The following is a 27,840-nucleotide window of genomic DNA, read 5'->3' as shown; positions in this document are numbered from 1 at the left end:
GAAATACTTTTACATATTATAATATGTCCAGGCAGTATCCAGGTTATAAAGCAGGTTTTAAATAGGTTGAAAAGAAAATCAGACAAAGATCTTGAAAGTTATTATGAAATCTATATTTTCAATGAAGCTGTAATATAGATAAATTAGAATGCATTATTTTTGAATATAAAAATAACGCCTTTCTACTTCTCAAAGAACGTAATTATATAAAGCTTACCAAAGGTCTTATATCAGATACAATTATGATAAAACTTTGATGATATATGTCCAGAAAAATCTCTAATAACATCACAGTTAGAATTATCAAATATTTTCACAATGCTTTCAGAAAATATACAGTCAACTCTTGTTATAACGAACCCTAGGTTCTAGACCCCAACTTCGCTATAAGGCTATAGTGAAGATTTTAAGAGATTTGATTGGTTAATTCGTTATAGCAAGGGGAAATTTATTATAGTTGTCTGAAAAATTCACTATATCAAGGGTTCGCTATATCAAGGTTTGACTGTATATGGAATCCATGATATTTGAAATTAAACATTTGTAAAACTAAGTTAGACATCACCAAAAAGGATATGATGACTACCATTAGACATCACCCGATTCCTGTATCTTAACAACAAACTCCATATTTTTTACAAATGCCTCTGAATAGAAAGGATTTATTATGCAAATTGATGACATGATGTAAGGAAAATATCCTTTTACATCTAACAGGTGGTTCTCTACAACTATGAAAAGTGTTACCAAAATTTTTGCTTAAGATAGAATTAATTAAAGATTATTGTTAGGGTCACCCATGAAAATAATTGAAGATCGAACAAATCACATGATGTAGTACGCAGAAATCCTATAATTATGGCTGAGTTTATTATAATATGAAACATTTCTTATAATATATTTTAGTTTTATTAGTTACTTAACTACTTTTAGTATTATTAGTACTTTTGACTCATAAGTATTCAATTATAAGTATCAGTTTAATTATTATAACCTCAGAAAATTGCTTTATTGGTTTAGCTAGAGAAGTTTCTTGAACTTTACATAGTTGATGAATCATATAGACATATAGAACTTATACAAAATAGCAATAGGAAGGTTTCTACAGATAATTGCAATGGAAAAAGGAAAATTGATTGATTAATCATATCAGTATAATAGAATAATATTGATAAGTTCAAACTGTCATGTGTGCAAATGTAAACATATATAGAGCAATATTTCCTTTTGAATAAAGGTTGTTAACACCTGGGTAAATCTAACAGTGAGTTTAGATTGTGTTATCTGAAGTATTGTATTTTTGTATGATTTGTTTGTTAGTTTTATAGTAAACTTTTCGTGTGTTTAATTGTTTTACCTTTATGTTTGTTATTATTTGTTTGATAGATTTCTATCTTTAAGAAACTCTTATATTGTTTACCATCATTATTAATTTTCTACTGAGAATTATTAGTGATACTCTTATATTTTATTATGATATTATCAAAATACTTATCATTTTATTACTTGGCCTTTTTGTCACAACTGTTCAATTTAACATCTCTAATGTTAGTTATCACTTCAGACCAAATCAGTGATAACAAAAGCAAAGAAAATTAGATATGTTAAAAAGAAAGGAGCTAGCGACAAAGATGAAAATATAGTCACAATATAGTAAATTTCATGATCATCCTTGCAAAGACAATAGAATCTTTGGCTAAGAAATATATTACAGATGGTGCCCAAAATTATCCAGCCACTTTATTTTGCCAAAATTATGCTGATCATCACGTGTTATTATGATGTAAACAAACAATAATTTTGTATTTATAATCACAATGAACAATCCTCTGCGCCACATTTCTTCTGGAACTTTCCGGAAAAATGAAACCACTTACCCCAAAAACTCGTGGCGCAATTGTTTACGGTCACAATTGTGGACATTCAAGTCGCACAATTGCCAAACAACTAAAATTTTAAAACAACAGTTAAATTTACATACTTAAACGCCTTTGCGAAACTCACTCTTTAACACCAAAAAAACAAACAGGGCGTCCACCACTTCTTAACTCACCAGCTCAACAAAAACTTAAGTCCTTCATTAAAGAAAACAATGAAAATCGTCGACTTTGTTCAAAAAAAATTGCGACCACTTGGACAGCCCAAACAAAGCAACCTATTTCTCGTAATACTATACGCTGAAACCTTAAGAAAGTTGGACTTACAGCCTGTGTTCTCGTCGTAAACCTGCAATGACAGAAGCACATTGTCAGGGCTCGGCTTGAGTGGGCTTATGAACATGAAAATTGGACGGAAAGAAAATGGAAAAGAGTCCTATTTTCAGATGAAAGCACACTTTACTCAATTTCAACAGGGTCGGCAGGAGATGGTATGGCATGAACCTGGGGAGGAGTTAAATCCTGATTGTATTTCAGTTACTGTGAAACACAGTTCTAGCAAAATGTTTTGGGGGTGTTTTTCCTGGAGCGGCCTTGGGCCAATTGTTCCATTAAATGGTTCAGTTACTGGCCAAACGCATGCTCAAGTTATTAATGATTTTTGTTGTCACCTACCTTGCGCACACATTTTCCACAGGGTAATGGAATCTTTCAGGAGGATAATGCTGCGCCACACCGTTCAAGAGTTGCAACGGCCACACGTGAAAATGCTGGGATTGTGACTCTTGACTGGCCAGCTCAGTCACCAGATATTAATCCTATAGAAAATATTTGGGCTGAAATGAAGATGATGATTCAACGTCGTTCACCACTACCATCTAGCATTAGTGTGCTTATGGAGTATGTTACAGATGCGTGGAACGACATTCCTCCTGAATATTATAGAAAACTGATCAAAAGTATGCCTCGGAGGGTTGATGCAGTTATTTCCGCAAATGGAAATAGAATCAATTATTAAATTTTTGTAAAATTCAATAAAGGAAGGCATAATAAATATGTTAAACTTAAATTTTTATTTTCATCATATTTAACATATATAAGTTTTTCAAATTTGAAAAGTGGCCGGATAATTTTGGGCACCATCTGTACATATATGTTTACCTGTTTAGCATAATAAATCATTTGACAGTATACACATGGAATATTATATAATATAACAAGCGGTTTATAAATTAATAATGTTAGTTTAATTAAGTAGTTTTTTAATAATTTTATTATATATTACTTTAATTATTTTAATAAATTTATAAATGTGCTGCAATTAAAAAAAAAAAATTATCTATATAATTAAAGGTACTAAATTAATACTATTTAATATAAAATTCAAAGTTTGATTAATATTGCTTGAGATCACCAAGAAAAATTTGCAAGATTTTTCCTTAATACTGCTTAATTTATAAAGTTCAAATTCCAATTACAAGAAAAATTCATGAGATTTGAGAACTTTAATTTGAAAGCAATTAAATATTTATTATAAATTTTAAGATAAAATTAAATAAACTTATACAGATAAAAAAAGATATTACCAGTTTGTAGCAGTAGTATTAATAGTTATTATGGAGTAGCAGGGAAGGAACTGCCATCATATTGATTAGGCTTGAAAGGCATGAATCCCATTCATGTTTTATTCTTTCTGAAACACTGCTTTTTATTATTTTTTTTACTTAGCCAGATAATCTTTTATTGTATCCATATTACATAATAAAAAATTTTGATTTTGATTGATTTTTAAATATGTGTTTGTATCTTTTATTGCTAAAATGTAAGTTTTTTCATTTTTTTATAATAGAGAAGGCAAAAACTAATAAAATATTTATGTTTATTCATGAATAATGTTACAAACTTGCATAATTTTAGAAAAAAAATACCGTATAAGTGGTAGTTGAATGACTAGCAACAATCACAATTGTTGTATACAGACACTTGATCGGTATCACCTGATGAATTAATTTCTCTCTGTTGAAATGACAGACAAAAAAAAAGAATGCAATTTAATAATTCTAGGGTTATTATTCAAGATTGTATCCGTCTTATCACAAGAATAATACAAACCAAATCTTTGTATCCATGAATATAATAATACCCATCTGCAGTTACTATATTTTCCCATCTTTTCAATTTCCCATTAACCTCCATCTTGAACCTTGCAAGACCGGGTGCGTTTCTCTTCCACTCTCTATTTGCACCGGGATTAAGGAGATAATCACTTAAATCTTTATGTCTAAACGGAATTTTTACCCAAATTTGTGAGGAGGAGGAATTGTGAATCTTTACCATCTGATTCCACATAGAAAATATATCATGAATATGTAAAGAAAATACGAAATTTGAACATTATCACGTTTTTACCTTAAATAAAGTTAAAAAATGTGAAGATTTTGAGATCTTTAGTAAAAGCGAACTTATTAAAAGAAACATATTTTATTGTGTAACATAGAATCTACGCCTATATGCAGATTCAATTCAAATGAATTTCCAAATCTTTTGTTATTTGGAATTTAAATGAATCCAAACATGTATTTTTTATTATGCGGTATATGTATCATATTATCGCGAATTAAATTTGGAATGTTACGCCTAATTTGATTGATATTTATGAGTATTGGGATTCTGAGTCATACTATATAGGATCATATTCTGATTTTCATCTTTTGAAGGTAAATTAAAAGCCAATTATTTTGTATTTCGCACAATTCTATTTTACATCGGTTATCTCCTAATTTAAATATTTCGAATTGGAAAATGCACTCCTTTAATTTTTTACGGCGATTATATTTCCCTTAGATGTTACTGTAAGTGTTAACAATTTCATGTTAGACTAAATTATAATTCATCATTCCTCTATCATGCGACAAACAATTTTACTATCATTCTTATCATCCCATTCATTCACTTTAATCGCAGAAATCGCAGAAATATATTTTACAATCCACCCTTCAATCATCGTTATATGTGACGCCATGTGTAGTCTAGTGTTGGTCTCCGTAAATAGTTGTAAGTCCAAAAGTCAAGTAAATGTAACAGTTGTAAATCAGAATTACCATCTTTTAGCTAACCGCAATGGTGTAGTATTTACAGCCAATTTACAGCTTACGTTTATAATATTACAACCGCTAAAGGTTGTAATTCGATATATAATAATCGTTACTTACGGCAACCAACCTTAATGTGTACCGTTAGGAAATAAGATAGTGTTTCCATTGTGCGCTTTGTGCTAGTCACGCGAGTAGTACGGTACAATTTCATTATCACATTTATCGTCTACTATTTGAGTAAGGCAGTTTATTATTAAAAAATGCAGATGGAATTTGAAGTATAATAACAAAAAACGCATTCGAATGACATATTATTTTGATAGATAGAATGAATAGCTTATCTTACATTTCTTACATGACTAAGATAATAATCAGCTGGCTGCTTTCTTTTTGCAAGTCGAAAAGTCGAAAAAAACTTTCATAATATGTAATCACGTGAAATTTTCTTAAAATTTAACTATAAATTAAGAAAATTAAAAATTCATTTATAATAGCGTACAAGTGTAATGAGATACAGTATTTCTGTAAATAAGCGGAGTTTGATTAAATTTTATGCGTATATTGTAAACGTAATAATATTTCGCAAAGTGGATCGACTTGATCAAAAAAACGATTTTATATAATGAAGTAATTGTATAGAATCAATGCATTTTTTAGGTTTTCGTATATGTACAGTAAATAAAAATTATTTATACAAATTTAATTTTATAATTTTCATAATGTGTAATTTTTAGATAATATAAAAAATTTTTTAAGACCTAACAAAAATCGACCCAGCCGGCCTTAATTAAATAAGTCTTATTACGTTTCGAAGATGATTTCTATTCACTTAATTCATGTCTTTTGTTAATTGATATTGGCGTTGACTTGTAATTCCATTATTCCTTTGAATCACGTAAAATTATAAGAGCTTATACAGTATACGTTAGAAGAATAATCAATTACCAGATTATGAAAAAAGAGTTATTCTGTTATTTTAAGGAAATTCAATCCGCAAAAATTTCGATCCCTCAATAATAATAAAACATTTCGAAAAAACTTCTCGCAATATTTTTTAAATATTTAGCCTATTTTTTTAAAAGATTACTTGTTAAATTTTTAAACAAGATTTTACGATCCTAAAAAAAAAAATAACATTTAAATCTGTATGATTTAATTTATCTGAATTCTTTATTTGCCAAAATAAACTTATCAATAGCTGATATCGTAATTTCACAAAGTCCTCCTCTTAATCCATCTAAATATGATTCCAATAATAATAGTTCTAAAACTTCTTAGATCGGTGTATAGTAGTCAAAAGAAGAAAGTACTACTGTAGTAATAGTATTAATACAGCTCATGAGCAGCTTGGCTCATGCAGAGCTTTAATAACAGCACAGGTCTCGTTTAATATAAATTATTTGATTTATAATTTCAGAATATTAGATTACTTTTTTTAAAAAAAATTTGTTAATATTTTTATAATAGGAATTGATTTGTTGCTATCTACTATTTAAGCATAATTTTTACACTTTATTTGTTCTTATTTTTTTGCGCGATTAGTAAGATTAATGCAAAGGTAATATTGAAGATATGATTATTATAGTCTCAATTCAAAAAATATATTTTTCGTTACAAAATTCAATAAATAACATAAGATAAAAATATAAATAAATTTCTTTTGATTTAAATTTACCCAATTTAAAATTGCATAGTAAATATTTCAAGATTATTAATTAAATTTTCGATTCTTTAATGTTGATCATCATCTCTATATGGAATAAAAATTATAGAAAAATAGTTCTCGTCATTGATCAGTTTGCGTGTCACTACTTTCACGTGATTATATGTTGATCAGATTAATACAGTACGATCGGCATGGTCACTGTCAAACTAAATAAATATGTAGTGTAAATTGACGTGCGTTTCAGCCGTTTCATCGTCTTCGCTTTTTTTTTTTGAATAATAATAAAAATGTCGCAAATTGATATAGATTGTGAAAAATGTGGCGACAGATACACATTTGTAGAAGATAGATGGTGTAAACCATGTCAAATAGATAATTTTAAAAAAAATCTTACAAATTGGACAAGCGGAAATGAAATCATTGATAATTTAATTCAAGAAAAAAATCAAAATATTCGTGAACCAAATGATATAATATTTGAATGGATACCATACAATCAATTGAATGATATTAAAGAAATAAACAATGTTTTATATTTGGCAATATGGAAAGATGGTCCATTATACTATTGTCATCACAAAAAGGAATATGTAAGGAAATCTGAGAATGAAAAAGTAATTATTTTCAGTTGTTTGTATGATTTGTCAATTATTACCAATGAATTTTATGATAAGGTATGAAATGACTATATTTAATCCAAAATTTTAATATATATATATATTTTTATATTTCATTGTAATGATTTTTTTTATTATTTATAATAGGTTAAATCATATTTTGGTTTATATAATTTTCCAATATATGGAATATCTCAAAATCCAAATACAAAAGAATATTTTATGGTTTTTCAAGATGATCATTGTGAAAAATGTGGTAAAAAATATACAGATGTGAAGTACAAATGGTGTGAATCATGTCAAATAAATTATTTAGAGAAAAATTTTACAAATTGGACTAGTGGAAATGAAATAGTTGATAATTTTATTCAAGAATTCCAATTAAAAATTTATGATTTCAATGATATAATAATTGAATGGATACCATATGACCAATTTGATAATATTAAAGAGATAAGAAAAGATGGTTTTATTACAATATATTCAACAATATGGAAGGACGGTCCTTTATATTATTGTCTTTATAAAAAAAAATATAAAAGAAAGTTAGGGAAAAAACAAGTTGCTTTAAAATATATGCATAATTCACAAAATATTACCAACGAATTATTAAACAAGGTATGAAATATTAATATAAATATTTTTTTATATTATTTTTTATACTAATTAATTTTCAAATAAAGGGACGTAATAGTAATACTCTTCCAATATATGGAATATCACAAAATCCAGATACAAGAGATTATATAATAGTTATCCAAGATGAATATTGTGAAAAATGTGGTGAAGAATATATGAATTTAATGTATTATCAGCGTAAAAAATGGTGTAAATCATGTCAAATAGATTATTTAAAGAAAAATTTTATAAATTGGACTAGTGGAAATGAAAAAGTTGATAATTTTATTCAAGAATTTCAATTAAAAATTAATGATTACAATGATATAATAATCGAATGGATACCATATGACCAGTTTGATAATATTAAAGAAATAGGCAAAAATGGTATTATTACAATATATACAGCAGTATGGAAAAGTAGTCCATTAAATTATGATATAAATAAAAAAATATATAAGAGAGATTTTATAAATCAAAATAAAAAAGTTACTTTAATATGTTATAATACACAAGATATTACTGAATTTTTAAGTGAGGTAAGAAAGTTTCTTTATAAATTTCCTTTATATTATTATTTTTTAATAATGTTTTTTTTTTATTTTTAATAGGATAATGAATATTCAATGCTAGATAGGATTGATAATATATATGGATTATCTCAAAATTCAGATACAAAAGATTATATAATGATTCTTAAAGATGAATATTGTGAAAAATGTGGTGAGCAATATACAGATATAGTAGAAAAATGGTGTAAACCATGTGAAATAAATTATTTAAAGAAAAATTTTACAAATTGGACAAGTGGAAATGAAAAAATTGATAAATTTATTCAAAAGATGCAATTAGAGATTGATGATTATGACAATATAATAGTTGAGTGGATATTATATGAACAGTTTAATAATATTAAAGAAATAGGTAAAAATGATTTATTTACAATATATTCAGCAATATGGAAAAATGGTCAGTTGAATTATGATGGAAATAAAAGAATATATAAAAGAAATTTAAAAAATCAGAATGAAATAGTTACTTTAAAATCATTTAATTCACAAAATATTACTGATGAATTTTTTAATAAGGTATAAAATTTTTTTTTATTAATTTATTTTATTTTAATTATTTTAGTAATATTTTTATTTTATTTTATTAGAAATACAGTAATAAAATATATGGGGTATCACAAAATCCAAATACAAAAAATTACATTATAGTTATTCAAGAGAAATATTGTGAAAATTGTGGTAAGGAATATACAGTTACATATCTTAAATGGTGTAAAACATGTCAAATAAGCAACTTGAAGAAAAATTTTACAAATTGGACCAGCAAAAATGAAAAAATTGATAAATTTATTCAAGAAATGCAATTAAAAATTGATAATTTTAATAATATAATAGTTGAATGGATACCATATGAACAGTTTAATAATATTAAAAAAATAAACAAAGATGATTATATTACAATATATTCAGCAATATGGAAAAATGGTCAGTTAAATTATGATAAATATAAAAAAATATATCAAAGAAATTTAAAAAATAAGAATCAAAAAATTGCTTTAAAATTTTACAATTTGCAAGATAATGCTGATGAATTTTTTAATGAGGTATAAAATTCAGTTCTTTTATAAATTTATTTTATTTTATTTTCTAATAAAAATTTTTTTTTTAATAGGCTAATGAATATAGTAATAATAAAATAATATATGGAATATCTCAAAATCCAGATACAAAAAATTATATTATGGTTATTGAAAATATATATTGTGAAAAATGTAGTAAAATTTTGCATGATACTTTGTGTATATCATGTCAATTAGATTATTTAAGAAAAAATCCTATAAATTGTACCAGTGGAAATAAAAAAATTGATGAACTTATTCAAGAAATGCAATTAAAAATTAATAATAAATCTGATACAATATTTGAGTGGATATCATACAATCAGTTTAATAAGATTGAAGAAATAGGTAAGGGTGGATTTGCTATAGTTTATTCAGCAATATGGAAGGATGGTCCATTATTTTACAAAGAAAAATTTAGAAGAATACGTGGTAATATAAAAGTTGCTTTAAAATGTTTGCTCAATTCATCACAAAATATTATTGATGAATTTTTAAATGAGGTAAGAAATTATATATATATATACATATAATTAAATTTTATTTTATATAAATAATAATTTTTACATATTTTAATAGATTAGAGCATATTCTCTTAATTATAATGAAAATATTATTCGAATATATGGATTATCTCAAAATCCAGATACAAAAGATTATATTATAGTTCTAGGTTATGCAAGTGGAGGAAGTTTATATTACCAGTTAAATAAAAATTATGATAAATTTAATTGGACATTTAAATTAGATTTAATATTGAATATTATTATAGGACTTAAAAATATTCATCAAAAACAAATGGTTCATCGTGATTTTCATGTAGGAAATTTATTAGTTGAACATGAAACATCTGGTGAAATATATATTTCAGATATGGGATTATGTGGAGAAGTTAGTAATATAAAAGATGAAAGCAAAATTTATGGAGTTATACCTTATGTAGCTCCTGAAGTATTAAAAGGTAAACCTTATACTCAAGCAGCAGATATATACAGTTTCGGTATGATTATGTATTATATAGCAACTGGAAAACAACCTTTTGCCAATTGTGCACATGATGAATTTTTAGTATTAAATATATGTAATGGAGTTAGACCTGAAATAAATGAATCAGAAATACCAAAAATTTATATTGATATAATGAAAAAATGTTGGGATTCAAATCCAAATAATAGACCAAATACTATTGATTTAGTAAAATCGATTAATTCTTTTAGATATATTAAAGATGAGGAAATTGAAAAGCAATTTGAAAAAGCAGAAGAATATAGAAAAGCAAATCTTTTATCTATTAAAAATAATCAATCAACTACTCATTCAGAAGCTTATTATACATCTCGATTACTTAATCCATTTACAAAAAATCTTTATTCAATGGAAGTTATTGACTTCACAAAGTAAGTTAATTATGTTTATTTATTTATTTATTTATTTATTTTAATTAAAAAATATTTAATTATTAAATTTATTTTATAGTTTATAGTTTAAAATGAAAATAATTAATTAAAAGAAAAGAATCATTATAAAACTATAATTTTTTTTTATTGATAGTTTTTTGTTTAACACTGATTATGAGATATTTGTAAATTTAATGAAATTAATTTAATTAGTTTGTAATTAAACAAATATTTTATTTTTTTATAAATAGCTTTTTTTTATTCAACACTGATTATAGAGTATTTGTAAAACATTTTATATAATAAAATCAGTTTGTAATTAACTTTTAAATTTAAATAAAAATTGCTAATTATTATTGCCTATGATAATCACATAATTATATTATTTGACTGCATATTATTTAGAAAATTTCTAAGTTTATACGGGGTGTTTGTACACGGGTCATATAAATATAATTTTTAATAGACTAATTTTTTGTTTTTTAATTTGAAATTGAATGCTACCAACATTATACTCTTTTACTTTTTATTCTTATTATATTACAGATAAATATACGTATTTTCACCTGCTCTGCAAGTTTACTTAAGGTATTAAAGGAGGTTTTGAATGCCGTTTTTAATCTACTAATATGACCCGTGTTTAAACACCCCGTGTACAAATAGAAATTGCCTATTATTTATTATATTTGAATACAAATTATTATTATAACTTTCAATTTTTTTTCACCAAAAACTTTATTTTTACAATTACAATCTAACTTCAATATACCAATATTCGATATACTGATATAGGACCTCGCTTACTTATAATAAAGGTCACTATAGAAAATTGGCCCTTTACTAATAGTTTTTACCTTACTTTTTTCTTAAATTCTATTGGTTAATTAGCTAAAAAGGAAAAAATCATAACAATGTAACATAAAATTTCCGTTTATAGTAAGATTTGCAAAGAATTTTATATATCATTTTTACCTTAGGTCTGGGGGTGACTTATCTTATAAGTAAGCAGGGTCCTACTAATATACTATTAAAAATTTAATATACCAATAAAATTTTATTTTTCTACTATATGTGAGGACATATAAATATTGGTATATATTTGATATAACAATATTTTCTAAAAATTTCATATATATCTTGACATATCGTTATATAAAGGTTTAACTATATGTAAATTATACCCAGTTTTCTGATATTACAAAAATGATTTTTTTCAGAATATATTAGATAAATGCAGCAATCCTTTAGAAAAAATCATTTTTTGCAATTATCTCACAATCTATCAATCCAATTTCAACAATCATTTTTTTATTACGTAGAGAATTTGAAGAGCTATACAATAAAAAAATGTTCATTGAAATTGAATTACTAGATCATAAGATAATTGCAAAAACAAGTTTTTTTTATTTTTTTCAAATTTAATTAGTGATTTACTTCTTATTTTTACATGAATCACAAATTAAATACTAATTTTAAAAGTTTAAAAATAGATTAAACTCCATAAAAACATATATTCTGAATATGAATCTAGCATTTTTTTAAAAAAAAATTATAAAAAAATTCTTTTTAATTTTTTTTTTTAAATTTAGAGCTGTTATAAATATTATATTAAATACAGCACTGCATAGCGGGCTTTCTCATTTATCACATTAATTTGCCGATCATTTCCCAATTTTATCACATGATATAAAATGCCGTTACAAGACATTGCATAAAATTCTACATATTAATATGACCTCAAATATTGCAAATAAATTTATTGCACTTTAAATTTTAATCATACAAAGTTTTATTCAAATTGAATTATTATTGACCGATTTTTACAAGTAGTAACTTTTAATTTAATGCATTTTACGTAATTTTTTAATATAAATGACTGGCAGATTTAAAAACTCACATAATAATCGTACTTTAAATCTTGCAAACTAATAAATATTAATAAAATATATTTGCAAAAAAAATTTTATTAGAATCTGAAATAAATTCAAGAATTTTAATATGTACCTTCTATATAAATTAAAAATCCATTATAATCCCTGTTGCAAAATCATAAATAACTCAACATATATGCATGCTAGAAAAATGAATTTATATTTATTTGAAAGGAGAGAATGAGATCTATCCAAAAAGTTAAAAATCGCATTGATTGAATCATTGGTTCCTCAATAAATACGCTCAACACATTTACTATCAATTTGACATAAACTCTTGTTTTTGAACGTAAATATCTCCTTATCTAATAATTCAATTTGCATGATTTTTGATTCCAAAATTAGAGCCCATTTACACCTTTCAAAGGAATATAAAATTATTCATTTAGCATATGTGTATGTTGAAAATTAATGATAATGTCATTACAATCAAAACCTGACACAAAATTTAAATTATATTTCTTACCAATAATTGTAGCCATAAAACTCCTTTCACTTTATTTAAAGAATGTTGTTTAAGCTTTTAATAGAAGAAATTCATAAGTCAACTCCTAAAAAAGAGAAAGAAATAATTAGTTTATTAATAAAGGAAAAAAAATTTCTAAAAATCCTATCTGGCCCTTTAAATGGTAAGGAGTTCTATCAATAAAGAATTTTTTTGACACTAAACTTATTTAAAACTTTATAACTTACACTTAAGAAGAACCTGGAGTGTCAAAATATATCTTTATTTGATTCCAACTATTTTTTGTCAAAAATTCTTTGTAAAGCCAAATAATATAAACGTACTATACTTATTTTCGTTTTATAAGAAGGTTTCAAGTGTTTATAACTTCTGGATTCCACCTCTAATAGCCAGATTCCTTTGTAATACGTTTAAACAAGACCTGAAGAATCAATTTTTTTTATCGTCCTTCGCTATTAAATTTTTTGTAGCACAATTAAAATAAATTAGTACAGCTATCACATGTGCGATATATATGATATCCAGCCAATAAAATACATATCTATATACAAACAATTATGTCAGTATTACGTCATTTAAAAATTATTAGAAAATGTGAATTTTAGTTATTTATTATGAGGCCATAACAGATAATTTATTAATAAAAAACTAAAAACAATACATATGCCGATCATCATGTGATTATTCAAAAATCGGAAAGCCTGCTATATTATTAAATACTTAAATATGATAGAGTCAATCTTAAAGTTTTTTCAGTAAAAATTTCAAATGATTTAGCTGAAAATTGATGGATTTATATATGTAAGGACACCCACATTTAGAAATCGCAAAATTGTTTACTCATTTTTATCTGAATCACGAATTAAAAAATTAAAGATACTAACTATAATTTGATCAATATCAATCAAATTATTATAAATTTATCATCCTGAATTATCTTATCTAGTGAGCTAAAAATTATGAAAATCTCTTAATAAAACAAATATAATGAATCTAAATTTATAAAAATCCTATCATTGAATAACAAAATATCAGAACTTTACTTATTTATATCTTTGCAGAAACTTCAATTTTTATCCAATGTCCATCAGGAAATTTTATAGCGCGAAAAATTGCGTAAGTTTACGATTTTGTAAGTTTACGAAAGTTTATGGCATAATATTTCGAAAAATTTCAAAATATTACGCAAGTTTACAATTTCGTAAGATTTATGTGATATTACGGTTAAAATATTACGTAAGTTTTCAATATCGTAAGATTTACGCAATATTACGGTCAAAATATTCTGCAAATTTACGAAACTGTAAACCTGCGTAATATTACGGTTGAAATATTTCGAAAATTTACGAGATTGTAAACTGCATATGCAGTAGAACGTATACAAGGGGCATGTGATACTATTGAATAATCAAAAATAATATAAACACCTTTTCTTTTATATAAACACCTTTTTTTTTAAGTTTGGGAAAGCAAATTTATTTTTATTTACGAATTTTTTATTATTTACAATTTTTATGTTAAAAATTAAAGTAAATTCTAATTTTTATTATAACTTAATAAAAAAAATACACATTTGATACTTGTTCGCTACTATTTTATAAAATAGTACCCAGGCTGTACGGCGTGGATGTCAGTATCAGTCACAGCCCAAAAAAAATGTGAGTCTCCAGCCGATATTTGGTACGGACTGGGCCTAGCTACTCACTTAATAAATAATAAAAAAATAAAAATAATTATCTTCTTCTACGATACGTAGGTAAGTTTCTCCTTGCCCTACGATCATCACGCGTGACTAAAATTGATCAAATTTATCAAATTTAAAACATGAACGTAAATATTAATTATAAATTTTATTATAGTATAATTACCCGGCCTCTCCCAAAATCTCGTTCTAAATTCACGATAATATCTTGCGCCGGTACGCGTCCACAGCCGCCGCCCAGGGTTACCATTATGATAAAGGACATAGTTCTAAATATCAAAATCAGTTTGAATATTCGGTAAATACATTTAATTTATATGAATGTAATTTTATTTATTTACTTACATGGTAATCCCTGACGAGGTTCCTCCACTTTTGGCTGCACTGTTGCCCGGAAACCCTCGTTCGAAATATTCTATTTATTCTGATTCAATTAAATGGATTGGTTAATTTGAATTTAAATTCTTTCTTAAAGAAATTATAGATATTAGTCATATGAACCTATTGGCAACAGAGTCCCAAAAATCTTGGCGGCTTCTACCATTAATATTGTGGTAGGCGCGGTTTCTGTCTTGGCGTATGTCAACAAGTTCATCCATCATAGCCCAGTTCCAATGGACGTTATAGTGGGAACGACGACGTGTGTGGCGAGGCATTATTAGATTAGATTTGATTTTTATAATTTGATTTTGGGATAAGTAAAAATTTGAAAGAAAGTCGTAAAATGTCACTTTAAATAAAATTTGAACAATACCTCTTTGGTTTGATTTTATTTCTCGTTTCAATTAAAATTTAATTTATTAGACTTTTCATCATTAAACATATTAATTAAATCTCATGCGGATATGGATTATCTAAATATAAATATCATGATTCTAAATATAAATATAAATCACTTAATTTATTTTAATTTTTTTTAAAAAAAAATCTTAGTTTGATTTCAATTAAAAATAATTAAAAATCATGTACATGTTTTGGTTATTTAAATATAAATATCAATATATTATATTTAAAAATAAACCAATTTATTATTAGCACATTCTATTGAATTTTAAAAAAATCAATTTTTTTTTTAAAAAAAAATCATCAATATATCATATTTAAAAATAAAACAATTATATTCTGATTAAATATTTTGCGTACATTTCTTAAAAAAATCATAAAAAAAAATCTTGTACGTCGTACATGCAATTACTAAATATCATCCCCTTGTGATAAATAAAAAATTACGCAACACAAATTTAACACAAACTCAACACAAATTTAACAAATTTAACGAAATTTGGCCAAAATTAACAAATTTTTACCAGAATTATCAACACAAATTGAACACAAATTGAACACAAATTTCAGTCACGATTTATTTATATCACACCCGTGTTATTAATAATTAAATAAATAAATCTGCATTTTATTTATGATATGGGAAACGTGACCATAAATTCTTTAAGGATATAATTTTATTAAAATAAATCAAAACTCCTATATCAAGTGACTAAAAAATATATTTATTTACGAAATATTCATTTTGTTTATCAAATCGGGGTACTATGTGAACGACACCATGTATAGACTCTATAGCTATAAAGTTATATAATTCTATCAATTTTAAGTGAGGACATCCATATAAATATGGGTTCCTTTTAGATTTAAAATCGTACCATTGAATTAATGCGAGATTTAGCGGTGGGTCTGTTAATACTTCTGCTAACAATAAGGCCTATAAATAATAAATATTTATTAATACTTTATAATAAATTATTACATAAATTGGAAAAATACCTGTCCATAACAAAGTCCTTTGTCTGATATATAATCATTTGATTCTTCAGAATCCATTGAAATAGCTATGTCGCTAAACCATACTTTATTATGATACCTGTTTGTGGCACGCATTATGGCACCATTTTCCAGTGTTACCGATCCGTATATGTTTATTCGGGTTTCACCAATAATTGTGAACCCATCAAGTAAATCTAGATATGAATCCAGACAACTTATAAATCTAGCAAAACCGGTCTGCATTTTATTGTCTACGGAATCTTTTTTTCATTAAAAAATGTATTTGCATCTTGTAAAGAGAAATCAAAGAGTCTTGCAGAAAATTTACAAGTGCAAGGTGTTTTTGCCGGATTCACTGAATGTTGAGACATTCTAATAGATATTGCTTGACGTTTTATCTATTAATTTAATTTCCATCTTAAGTTATATAATAAATATATACAATAAATAAATTTCCAAATACTTACAGTTCGTAAAAGCTGAGGTTCGACATCTTTTTTATTGCTAATTCGGTAGGGTATTTTAACGAAATATTTGTGGAGACTTTCGTAAGTTTCTGTGGTATAGCCATTTATTGTGCCATAAGATCGTATTGAGTCAATAATGTGATAAACCCATGAATGCAATTTAGGCAACTTCAAATTGGAAGGAGAAACAAATTTAAAAGCCTTGACAAACATCCGCGCCCATCTATGTATTGTATCCTAAAATTTAAATGTTAATTTAATTTATTTAATTTAAATTTTCGATTTTACTAAAATTTTAATACATACATTAAATTTCTCCAAGTCACTTTCACTAAATTCTTCATATCTACTTAAAATATACATTTCATTCCAATATTCGTACAATTTCACAAGATCATCATTATTTACAAAATTATCTACTTCGTTATTATTTTCATCATATAAATTATCAATAACAAATATCATGACTTTCATCAAACTTCGATATTCATTAGCAGTTAATCTTGCAATTGACTGCAGTCCATTGGAAAAAATTTTAATGGCAGGAAAACGTGGAATTGCTGCTAGACGGCGATCTACTTCTTCAACTAATTTATTACCATTAACATGTTGCAATTTTAAGATATCACACGTGAAGATAATTTGATAACGAAATAAACTCAAATCTAAATGATGCATTCTGTCAGGAACAGTAGCCAAGTAGATATTTATATTCCTTGATAATATAAATATTTATAATTAATATATATATATGTTATTATAATTATTTCTACTTTTGCATACTTACGGCAAATCCCAAAAAAAATTAGGTACAGATTCTATGCAAACAGATTTTTGTGTATCATTTTCAAAATATTTACGCATTTCATCATGAGTTCTTAGTATTACATCATTAACCAATAAGTTTATATTTGCAAGATTGTCCCTTTTAATTAAACAGGAGTGACATGGAAGGCTTGAATTGGAGGATTTATAAACTAAACAAAAACTTGCGGCTTCTGGCCAATCTGCAATAATAGTTGAAACTCTAGGATAAAACCAGGTATTTTCATTATTTATAAAAAGGTCTATACCATCTTTTAATAAAATAATTGGTTCTAGTAAATGACGTAAAGATTTATGAAAGGTATCACGAACCAGATCTTTATTTGCAGCTTCTAAAATTGGTAAATATCCCAAAAGTTGCTTTGCATCCTGTTTATTACGACGCCATATTGGGATATTGCCTAATGAAATATATATATGATGCAATTGACTTTTTCCTAATGTATCTGTAGTTGTTGCATCAGAATATAAAATAATTGATAATAATTTGGAACCAGTAGGTAAGGATTCTTGCGTAGTTTTCCACCATTTTCCAGTGTTTTGTTCACTGTAAATACTTTCTCTATTATACTATAAAATAATATAAATAAATTAAAATAAATATTATTTAAATTATTGAATTAACTAATATTTACTATTTACCTCATAGTTTTCGTAAGATAGCGCAAAATTTTGTGTTATGTCAGGAACAGTTAAGATATTTTTGATGCACTGTATTAAGTTTTGATAATAAAGAAAATAATCTTTATCCTTATGTTTTGTTATAAGAACTTTACTAAATTCTAAATTAGAAAACTGCATATTATTCATAAATGCTCGTCCCTGTTCAATATTTTTTGGTAATGGTGATTCTGTAAGATTTGAATGTTTATTAAAAAAACGTATTATTTCATTACCACCTTTATTGTTTATTTTATATTTCGTTACTAATAACATTAGATCTTTATAAGCATCATTAGGAAATTCTGTGCAAGTTTTGGTATTGAGATTTTTGGGTTCTTCAAAAATTTCAGGCTCTTCAGATGAATCTAATATATTTTCAAAGTTACTATCTTCAAGGCTCATCTCTCGATATTGCACTTCCAATACTGTCAAATGACATATTTTGTACATTATTATCATCATCCACCTAAAATTATAAACCAAAATGAGTTAGTATAATTTGAGCTTTTTCTTTAAAAAGAATAATCTGGAATAACATAATTATTGAGCTTTTTCTTTAAAAAGAATAATCTGGAATAACATAATTACCTCAACTTTATCATTTTCATATTCACTACTTAGATTACTTCTTGTATCCATTTCACTGCTATATTTTTCACTATCATTATTATCATCATCATCTTCTACTTCTACTTCTACATTTTTTAAGCATTTTTGGGCGTGTTGAGTATATGCAAAGCGTTGACTGAATATTCGCATACAAAGGGGGCATTTGAAACTCATGTTACTAAATTAACGCGTCAAATTTGATGAAAAGTATCAATTCACTATTTAATTTATATGAGATTATGTGTGCTAATAAAATTATATTGCAAATTCATTGTAAAAATTTAATGAATTAATTGAATGGATTACAATTGATTGAGTTATTTGAATAGACACGACTACGCAAATTTACGCATTAATGAATGGAACTGGCTGTAAGAATCTGGTGGCTAATATCGCGGAATTATTCGCAATTTTACGCATTATAGCAAAATTTAAAATATGCGAAACACTCAGCAATTTTGCTGTCGGGAACTTGCCGAGTTCGTGGGTTGGCAAATCTAAAAATAAATGTAATAAGTCTATGATATGACCATATAAATATTGTTTATTATTTTATTTACTATTTCAATTTGCCGGCAACCTGCCAAGTGAATCTGACAGCAAAAGTGCTGAGTGTTTCACATATTTTGAATTTGCTGTAACGGGCTGTAAGAATTCGGATGGCTTATTCAATCGGCTAATCATCTGATAATCAGCCGCAAATTTATTGGCTTAACACGGCAAATCACTTTTACAATAATGGACGGATGATCAGCCACAAATTTATGCGATAATCAGGTTATAAGCGCTCAAGATCACTATCAATCTGATCAGCCAAATAAGTTCACTGGCTGCAACTTTTTTTTCCATGCATAAAAGCCCCAACATGTGTAACATGTTATTTTTTTATAAATTGGATTTGATTAATATTTCGATTGTACTATGTGCTTTTACGAGAGTTTTTTTTTAAAGTTCTCTTATGAAAGTGTTACAATATTTTTTCGTAATATCACGATGCAAAATTTTTGCATTAGTACATTCATTTTTCGTAATATTTCGCATTAGTTCATCCATTTTTCGCAATATTTCGCAAGTTTTTTTTCTTTTTTAGTATAGAATGGCAGAAATTACCTTATGACAGCTTGCCTCCTTTTTCTGAATTTCTGATTCATGTATTTCCCCCTTTTTCCTCATCCTTTTCGAATTTTCTAGTTCACCTTTTTCTCATATATTTCCTCTTTTTTCTCATATATTTCCTCCTTTTTCTCATATTTTCATTTCAAATTTATTATCATAATGGCTACAAAGCGTGGCGAGAAATGAAGAATTGACGATAATGAAAGATTTTCAAAACGTAGTACTGAGGGTAGCGAAGCTGAGAAGCGAGTGAGAATATCCGATGATAGCGTTGATGGTATATATGACATGATATGTATCATATTCTTTATAAAAGAAATTATATAATATATAGTTAAATTATATTTTATTGTTAAAGTTAATAAAAAAACAATAGAAAAACTATTAAGAACCAATTCGCAGATAATTTCTAAGCTTGAAGTTCTTATCACCGGACAAAAAAATCTCGAAACCCGTCTCTCGAGCATAGAAAAAAAGCTCAACGATAATAACAAAAATAATAATAATACAATAGATCCGGAGTATGTAAAGGTAATAAAGATGAATATTATTTAATGTAAACCTGAAATGCTAACCTCGTTTGATTAGGAGCTCGTTAAGAAGGTGTTGAAAATTTTATTTGAAAATTTTGTTTATCCTTCGCAAGACGAGTACAAACTCGCTACCGAAAAATATTTAAAAGATGAAAATCCGGAATTTATGCGCCAGTTCAAAAAAAATCAATGGATTATTTTTTTCGAAAAAAAAATTGCCCCGACTGTAAGTTAAAGCAATTATGAATTTTATTAAATTTCATACTAACATTTTTTTTTAATAGTTAGTACAACAACATAGAAGCATACGAGGGATGTTCACGTCTAAAGTTAAAGACGTTATGTATTCTGTTTTCGAAGTGACTGGGCATAAATTACCGTCTATTAACACTCAGGCTAGTCTGTCAAAGATTCAGGAATGGAAGAGTAAGGCGGAGGTGAAAAGATGTTACAACAACCTATTTAAAAAGGTTAAAGATGGGCAACCTACGACATATATGTCGCTGATAATTGATAAGTTGCGAAAAGAAAATAAAAATCCCTCAAAAACACAAATAGCGTATGCGATTAGCATATGTAAAACGTACTTAAATCCTAATAATCAAAACATTCAAATGAGCGAAAGTATAATGAAGTCAAAGATAATCAACAACTTAGTAAGTTTTTAATTTACAATTTGCAAAATGTGAATTATTTGAATTACAGTTTATTTATTTATTTATTGATTTTTAGCAAAAGTTGGAAAATAGGGATAAATTTACACATTCGGACGATGATTCTCATGATGGTAATGATGTAGACGATGGTGGTGATAGAGCAGCTGACGATAGAGCAGATGTGGCTGATGATGGTGTGACTAATGATAGTAGGCCTAACGATGGTGCGGCTAACGATGATGCGGCCAACGATGGTGCGGCCAACGATAGTGCGGCCAATGATGGCATAGCTGATGATGATATACTTTCTATTGACTCTTATAACACGGAGGAGGAAGGTCGGTATGTAAATAGTTTATTAGAGAATTATGGGTTGCATAGGAAATAAATATTATTTTTTATATATATCACACGTAATAGCATTTTTTTTACCATAATTAATATAGTTTTAATAAATAAAATGGTTATTAATTCTTAACAACACGGGTGTGACATAAATAAATCGTGGCTGAAATTTGTGTTCAATTTGTGTTCAATTTGTGTTGATAATTCTGGTAAAAATTTGTTAATTTTGGCCAAATTTCGTTAAATTTGTTAAATTTGTGTTGAATTTGTGTTGATAATTTTTAATTTATCACGAGGGGATAATATTTAGTAATTGTGCATATACAATTTCTGTGATTTTTTAAAATGCGGATTTCCGTAATTTTACGATATCATATTTTCTGGCCAATCAAATTAGGCTAATCCTTGCATGTGATTTAATCATTTAATCATTTAATCATGCACGCGTTTTTGTCTTATTTATTTTTGTTTCTTATTTTTTTATTATTCTTTTGTTCAATATTTTTAATTTTTTTGTCTCTTCTTTCTATTATTTCTTTAATTATATACAATATATTTACATATATTTCATAATTTATTGCTTTGCAGGTATAGAAATATTTGTTTATTAATACTAATTATTTTCATTTTTTTTTACCTCTTTGTTATTTTGTATCGTAATACTAACAATAATATCCATGTTTCCTTTATTCCTTTTTACTTGTACTTTAATACTAACAATACTAACAATACTAACAACATGTTTATTTTTTCCTTTCTCTTTATTTCTTTATTCTTTTGTTCAATTACTTTGCAGGTATAGTAATATTTATTTATTAATACTAATTATTTTAATATTAACGCGTTTTTTTTTACCTCTTTGTTACTTTATGTTGTAATACTAACAATACTATCTACGTTTCCTTTATTTCTTTTTACTTGTACTTTAATACTAACGATAATATCCATGTTTCTTTTACTCCTTTTACTGTTTCTTTAACTCTTTTTACCTTAATACTAACAATAATAACAATATTTCTTTTATCTTTATATCTAATACTAACGTTACTATAGCTGTTTCTCTTCTTTTTACGTCTAATAATATTGTTACTCTACTCTTTCTTTTTTTTACTTTTATGTATTCTGTATATATTAATAAATACTTGTAATTTTTTATGGTTTAATAAAATTATATCTAATAAAACATACATTATATAAACTTATAGTACAGAAAATGAAGTATTATTTATCGAAATATTTTGAAATATTACGAAATATTAAGTTGTGTAAAATCACAGAATATTACGAATCATCAAATTATGGAACATTACGCATCATAGAATTTTGAAATATTTTAAAAAGTTGCGAAGTATTACGCAGTAAAATTACGGAATATTACGAATCGTAAAATTACGAAGCCTTGCATACAGTAATATTTCGAAATATTTTAAAAAGTTACAAAATATTACGCTTACGCAAACTTGTGGCGGGTCTGAAAACTTACGAAATATTATGTAAAATTACGAAATATTGCGAACCGCAAAATTACGGAATATTACAAATCGTAAAATTATGAAGCTTTGCATATCGTAATATTTCGAAATATTTTAAAAAGTTACAAAATATTACGCTTACGCAAACTTGCGGCGGGTCTGGAAGCTTACGAAATATTATGATGTGTAAACTTGCGCAACTTTTCGCACTATATAATTTCCTGATGTCATTAAGATGTTTAAATAGAATTGGGACGGTACTGTGCCAATTGAATTCACAAGTAAGTTAACATTAAGTAATGGAAAAAATTATAATATACTGCCATGTCCATTACTATGCATGGTGAATCATTTTAAATGTATTGCAGATACATCATTATAACTATTGTAAAAATATCGTAACAGTGCATTTAAATTATCTAAACTATGTTGTTAAATAACATTAAAGTAGTATTTATGTAGGAATCGTACAATTATAAATAAAATATACTCTATTAACTAAATTTATTACAGATAATGAAAAACAGGTCACCACTAATTAATATTTGCTCGCAACTTATATATTGGACAGTCCAGTTCTGTTCAAGTTATTTCTTCAAACTACTGTATAATGACAAATGCATAAAGATTATCATTATTATCTCGATGATTAAAAATTGCTTTGACAATAGCATAGGATTCGTCATAATATTGTTCTTTAATAATAACAATAATTACAATATCACCACTTATTGAACGATCCATACACATCTTCATAAAAATATGTTGAAATTTTATAAAAAAAGATTCAGTTATGTATCAAAGCTGCTGTATAATTCATATCTGAATATGATTTCATTAATTTAAATTGAAATATAATGCTATATATATTAATAAATATATTTTTGGAGTTTTGTACTAATATACATCATTTAAGAAATAATTTGACAATATTTTCAACATTTGTATGCACTAAAAAAAAATGAAATAAATGATTAGAGAATATATATAAAAATAAAAATAAAAACTAATTACCTTTTGTTTCATTATCATTAGATTCTGTATGTTCTTCAATAATAAATGTTATATGTGTAATATATGTAATGCTATTTGATAAATTGGCAAAGCTATTGCAGGTTCTGGAAAATCTTAAATTAACTTCCCCATCAATCTGAACTCTTTGAAATCAGGAATTGCTTTGAAATTGTTTTGAAAGTTCATTATAAATTAGTATATGTTGTACTTTTAATAGGAATACAGCAATTTTTTAATAGATTTCTTTTAATAAAATGGCCTCTATAAATTAAAGTCTTAAACGTCTAAACCCAAAAAAAAATTCAGAATTTCCACTGAAATCCACATGCTAGATTCGACTAAAAATAAAAAAGATAAAATGTTAGATTCATTAAAATTAACAAAAAATGTTTTTTTTATTAAAAAAAACATCTTTGATTTCTTACTAAGAAAAATCTTTAATTTTCTAGCGTTCTGATAATTAAGAAAAAAAATGCTCACTGAAATTCATATCCAGGAATTCAAAAAACAAGTCACCTAAAAAAGAGAAAAAAACATCAATAAATGTTCTATTAAAGAATAGTTCAAAAAAATCTCACTTACTGAACTTTTATATATCCAAAGACTCGGTCATCTAAGAAAAAGAAAAATTAAAATGTTAGTATATATTTTGTTAAGAAATATATAGAAATGTAAATACTATCCGATTTCTTACCAAAATTTTACACATTTGAAAGACAAAACGAAGACAGACCCTAAAAAAAAAGATTGGTATCAAAAATTTTATAAAAAAAATAATATACAACTGAAATCTAAAGAAGAAAACCAATTGTTAGTAGTGGAGATAAAAGGATAAAATGAAATCCGCCAAAATTTAAAAGAAAAAAAAGTTAAAACCTACAAAAAGAAGGGAGAAATTTAATAGCCAATCCATTTCTAGAAAGAATTGGCAAAACCTAAAAGATAAAAACCAAAAAATAAACTGTTAATTAAGTTTGTTAAAATAAAATTATTAAGAAAAAAAATTAAAATTATTTATCAAAATTTCATATCCAAAGATCTGAGAGAACGCATTCTAAAAAAATATAAATGAACTGTTAGTAGAAACTATTCATTAAAAGGTGAAAAAAAATTGAAACCATACACTTACCAAAATCCAATATCCAGAGAAATCTAAAAGAATTATTTAAAAAAGAAAAGAAATGGACAGTTAATAACCATTTATTAAATTAAATAAAAATAAAAATTTACTTGCCAAATTCCCACATTCAAAGAGACTCAAAAGATTACCTAAAAAAGAAAAAAAAAAGAACTGAACTGTTAAATGTTAATAATAGTTTTAAAGAAAAAAAAAATGAAAAATATATTTACTGAAAACTGATTTCTCAAAAAAATCATTAATTTTTGCAACAAAGTTAATAACTTTTCTCAAAGAAGAAAAAAAATTGGTTTGCAAAACTTATAATATCAAAATTAAACTCAAAAAGAAAAAAGCTTATTTTTAGTTTAAATAAATAACTGCAGCTATGGCTGTAATTATATTAATATCATATCGCGTAATTTATGTGATATATAAATAGGAGGTTTTTCTAAAATTCAAATTTTTTTTTTTTATATTTTTAATTAATATATATATTATCATTATTAAGGTTGCTTGTCTAAACCTCTTCAAAATCCTACGATTAGTTTCGTCAAAATTTTACTATAGATTTATTATAGTTTTGGCAGAGTTTCAGCAGTTTCGGCATTTATAATAAGTTTCGGCAGTTTCGCCTTTCTCTAAAGTTTTGCCAGTTTTTTAATATAACTTTAATATAGTTTTGGCAGAATTTCGCTTTTCGGCAAAACGCCATCTTGCCTAAACCCCTAGGTTTCGGCAAGCAACCTTAATCATTATGCTTTAAAACTTTCATTAGAATAGAATGAATAACCATATACTTTAATTAATTAATTAACTTATTTTATTCTTTATAGACTCTGCATAATATTATTACATTTTAAATATTTATTTTATATATTTTTTACAATTTTATCTTATACATTTTAGATTGAAACAATTATATTTTATTATTTCTTTAAATCATTTCATCTCTTTTTAAAAAAAGTATTTAAAGCTAATCTTTAACAATATCAGACAGAAACTACTAAAGTAAGAAACTTGAAATTTTTGGATGATTTCTGATAAATACTTGCTCTTTAGATAAATTTAAACACATAAAATTTTGTTGGTATATCGATCGTATCTAGGGTTCCGATCGGTACGGTTCAGTTTCAGTTTGAGTCATACCGAAACCGAAACCGAATTTCGGTATCGGTAATCGATAATTTACCGAATTTTCGATATCGGTAAACTGTATAACCGAAACCGGCCGGTAATTACCGATTACCGATACCGATTTACCGAATTTACTACTCCTCGATGTATTTATTACAAAACCTATATAAAAAATAAATCCTATCAATAAACAAATTTAAGATTGAGATCCTTGGATTTAGTATACGCTAGGTGTTTATATAAAATTGTAATCTATTGTATGATTGTTATCAATTAATAATAAACGCGTTACTATTTACAGCAAATTTCAAAATATACGGGACACTTGAGAAATTTGATTGTCGGGTTGTCGGGTAGCCGGGTTACTCGGCAGTAGGTTATTATATAATCTGATATACTACTATTCATTATACTCGTCACGTGTTATTTATACTTTTCTAATAAACAACCTACTGCCGAGTAACCCAGCTACCCGACAACCTGACAATCAAATTTCTCAAGTGTCCCGTATATTTTGAAATTTGCTGTAAAAAAAAGAAAAATTAAAAAAAAACTATATATATATGGACTAAAAAAGATTATCAGTTTGCCAATCACAAAATATAAAGTCAGATCGGTAAATCGGTTCGATAAATGATAAAACCGATACCGAAAACCGAAATTACCAAACCGATCGGTAAATTACTGAAGTGTTAGGTCGGTAATTTTTGATGCAATTACCGACCGAAAACCGAAAACCGATCGGTTCGGTTCGGTAATTACCGAAACCGATCAGAACCCTAATCGTATCCCTTATATTTATTTGGCTGTGATTTTTCTGGGATCATTTATATGAGTTAGAGGTGTGAACTGTCATGCAAATCAATCTCAATTGATATCATATGATTATAAACAAAAATGAAAGTATTTATTTTTTTTATTTTTATTTGACTGAATGTTTAATTGCTCATTTATTTTATTTTTTCTTTTTAGGGATTCTTAAAAGTACCTTAACTATACTTTTTATTAACAATGCAAATATTCTGGATTTATTAGTGTAAATAGACTTGAGGTTAGAGGTCATAAGCTATCCCACCAGCTGGAAAAATGTATGAAATTTCTTTTA

At 25.9% G+C, this 27,840-nt stretch overlaps 3 protein-coding genes across 3 annotated transcripts; 2 read left to right on the top strand and 1 right to left on the bottom strand.

The window, feature by feature from the left end:
* Positions 1–3,827: 3,827 nt before the first annotated feature.
* OCT59_007804 (uncharacterized protein) lies at positions 3,828–4,226 on the bottom strand (the record flags this gene model as incomplete). Its single annotated transcript, XM_066132465.1, has 2 exons — positions 3,828–3,893; positions 3,990–4,226. 2 exons carry the CDS (start codon positions 4,224–4,226, stop codon positions 3,828–3,830), a joined length of 303 nt encoding a protein of 100 aa, XP_065998937.1.
* Positions 4,227–7,274: 3,048 nt separating this feature from the next.
* OCT59_007803 (uncharacterized protein) lies at positions 7,275–10,986 on the top strand (the record flags this gene model as incomplete). The annotated part of the gene is made up of 12 exons (XM_066132457.1): positions 7,275–7,312; positions 7,403–7,418; positions 7,802–7,873; positions 7,939–8,083; positions 8,282–8,412; positions 8,485–8,961; positions 9,033–9,488; positions 9,557–9,628; positions 9,830–10,006; positions 10,083–10,207; positions 10,721–10,900; positions 10,980–10,986. 12 exons carry the CDS (start codon positions 7,275–7,277, stop codon positions 10,984–10,986), a joined length of 1,896 nt encoding a protein of 631 aa, XP_065998936.1.
* A 9,508-nt stretch (positions 10,987–20,494) lies between these two features.
* On the top strand, positions 20,495–22,038 carry OCT59_007802 (uncharacterized protein; the record flags this gene model as incomplete). Its single annotated transcript, XM_066132441.1, has 6 exons — positions 20,495–20,535; positions 20,683–20,738; positions 20,820–20,992; positions 21,050–21,220; positions 21,279–21,650; positions 21,727–22,038. 6 exons carry the CDS (start codon positions 20,495–20,497, stop codon positions 22,036–22,038), a joined length of 1,125 nt encoding a protein of 374 aa, XP_065998935.1.
* Between the last annotated feature and the right edge of the window lie 5,802 nt (positions 22,039–27,840).

The sequence above is a fragment of the Rhizophagus irregularis genome, chromosome 15 (assembly GCF_026210795.1).
Source record: "Rhizophagus irregularis chromosome 15, complete sequence".
NCBI lineage: Eukaryota > Fungi > Glomeromycota > Glomeromycetes > Glomerales > Glomeraceae > Rhizophagus > Rhizophagus irregularis.
This window is presented reverse-complemented; position numbering and strand designations above follow the sequence as displayed.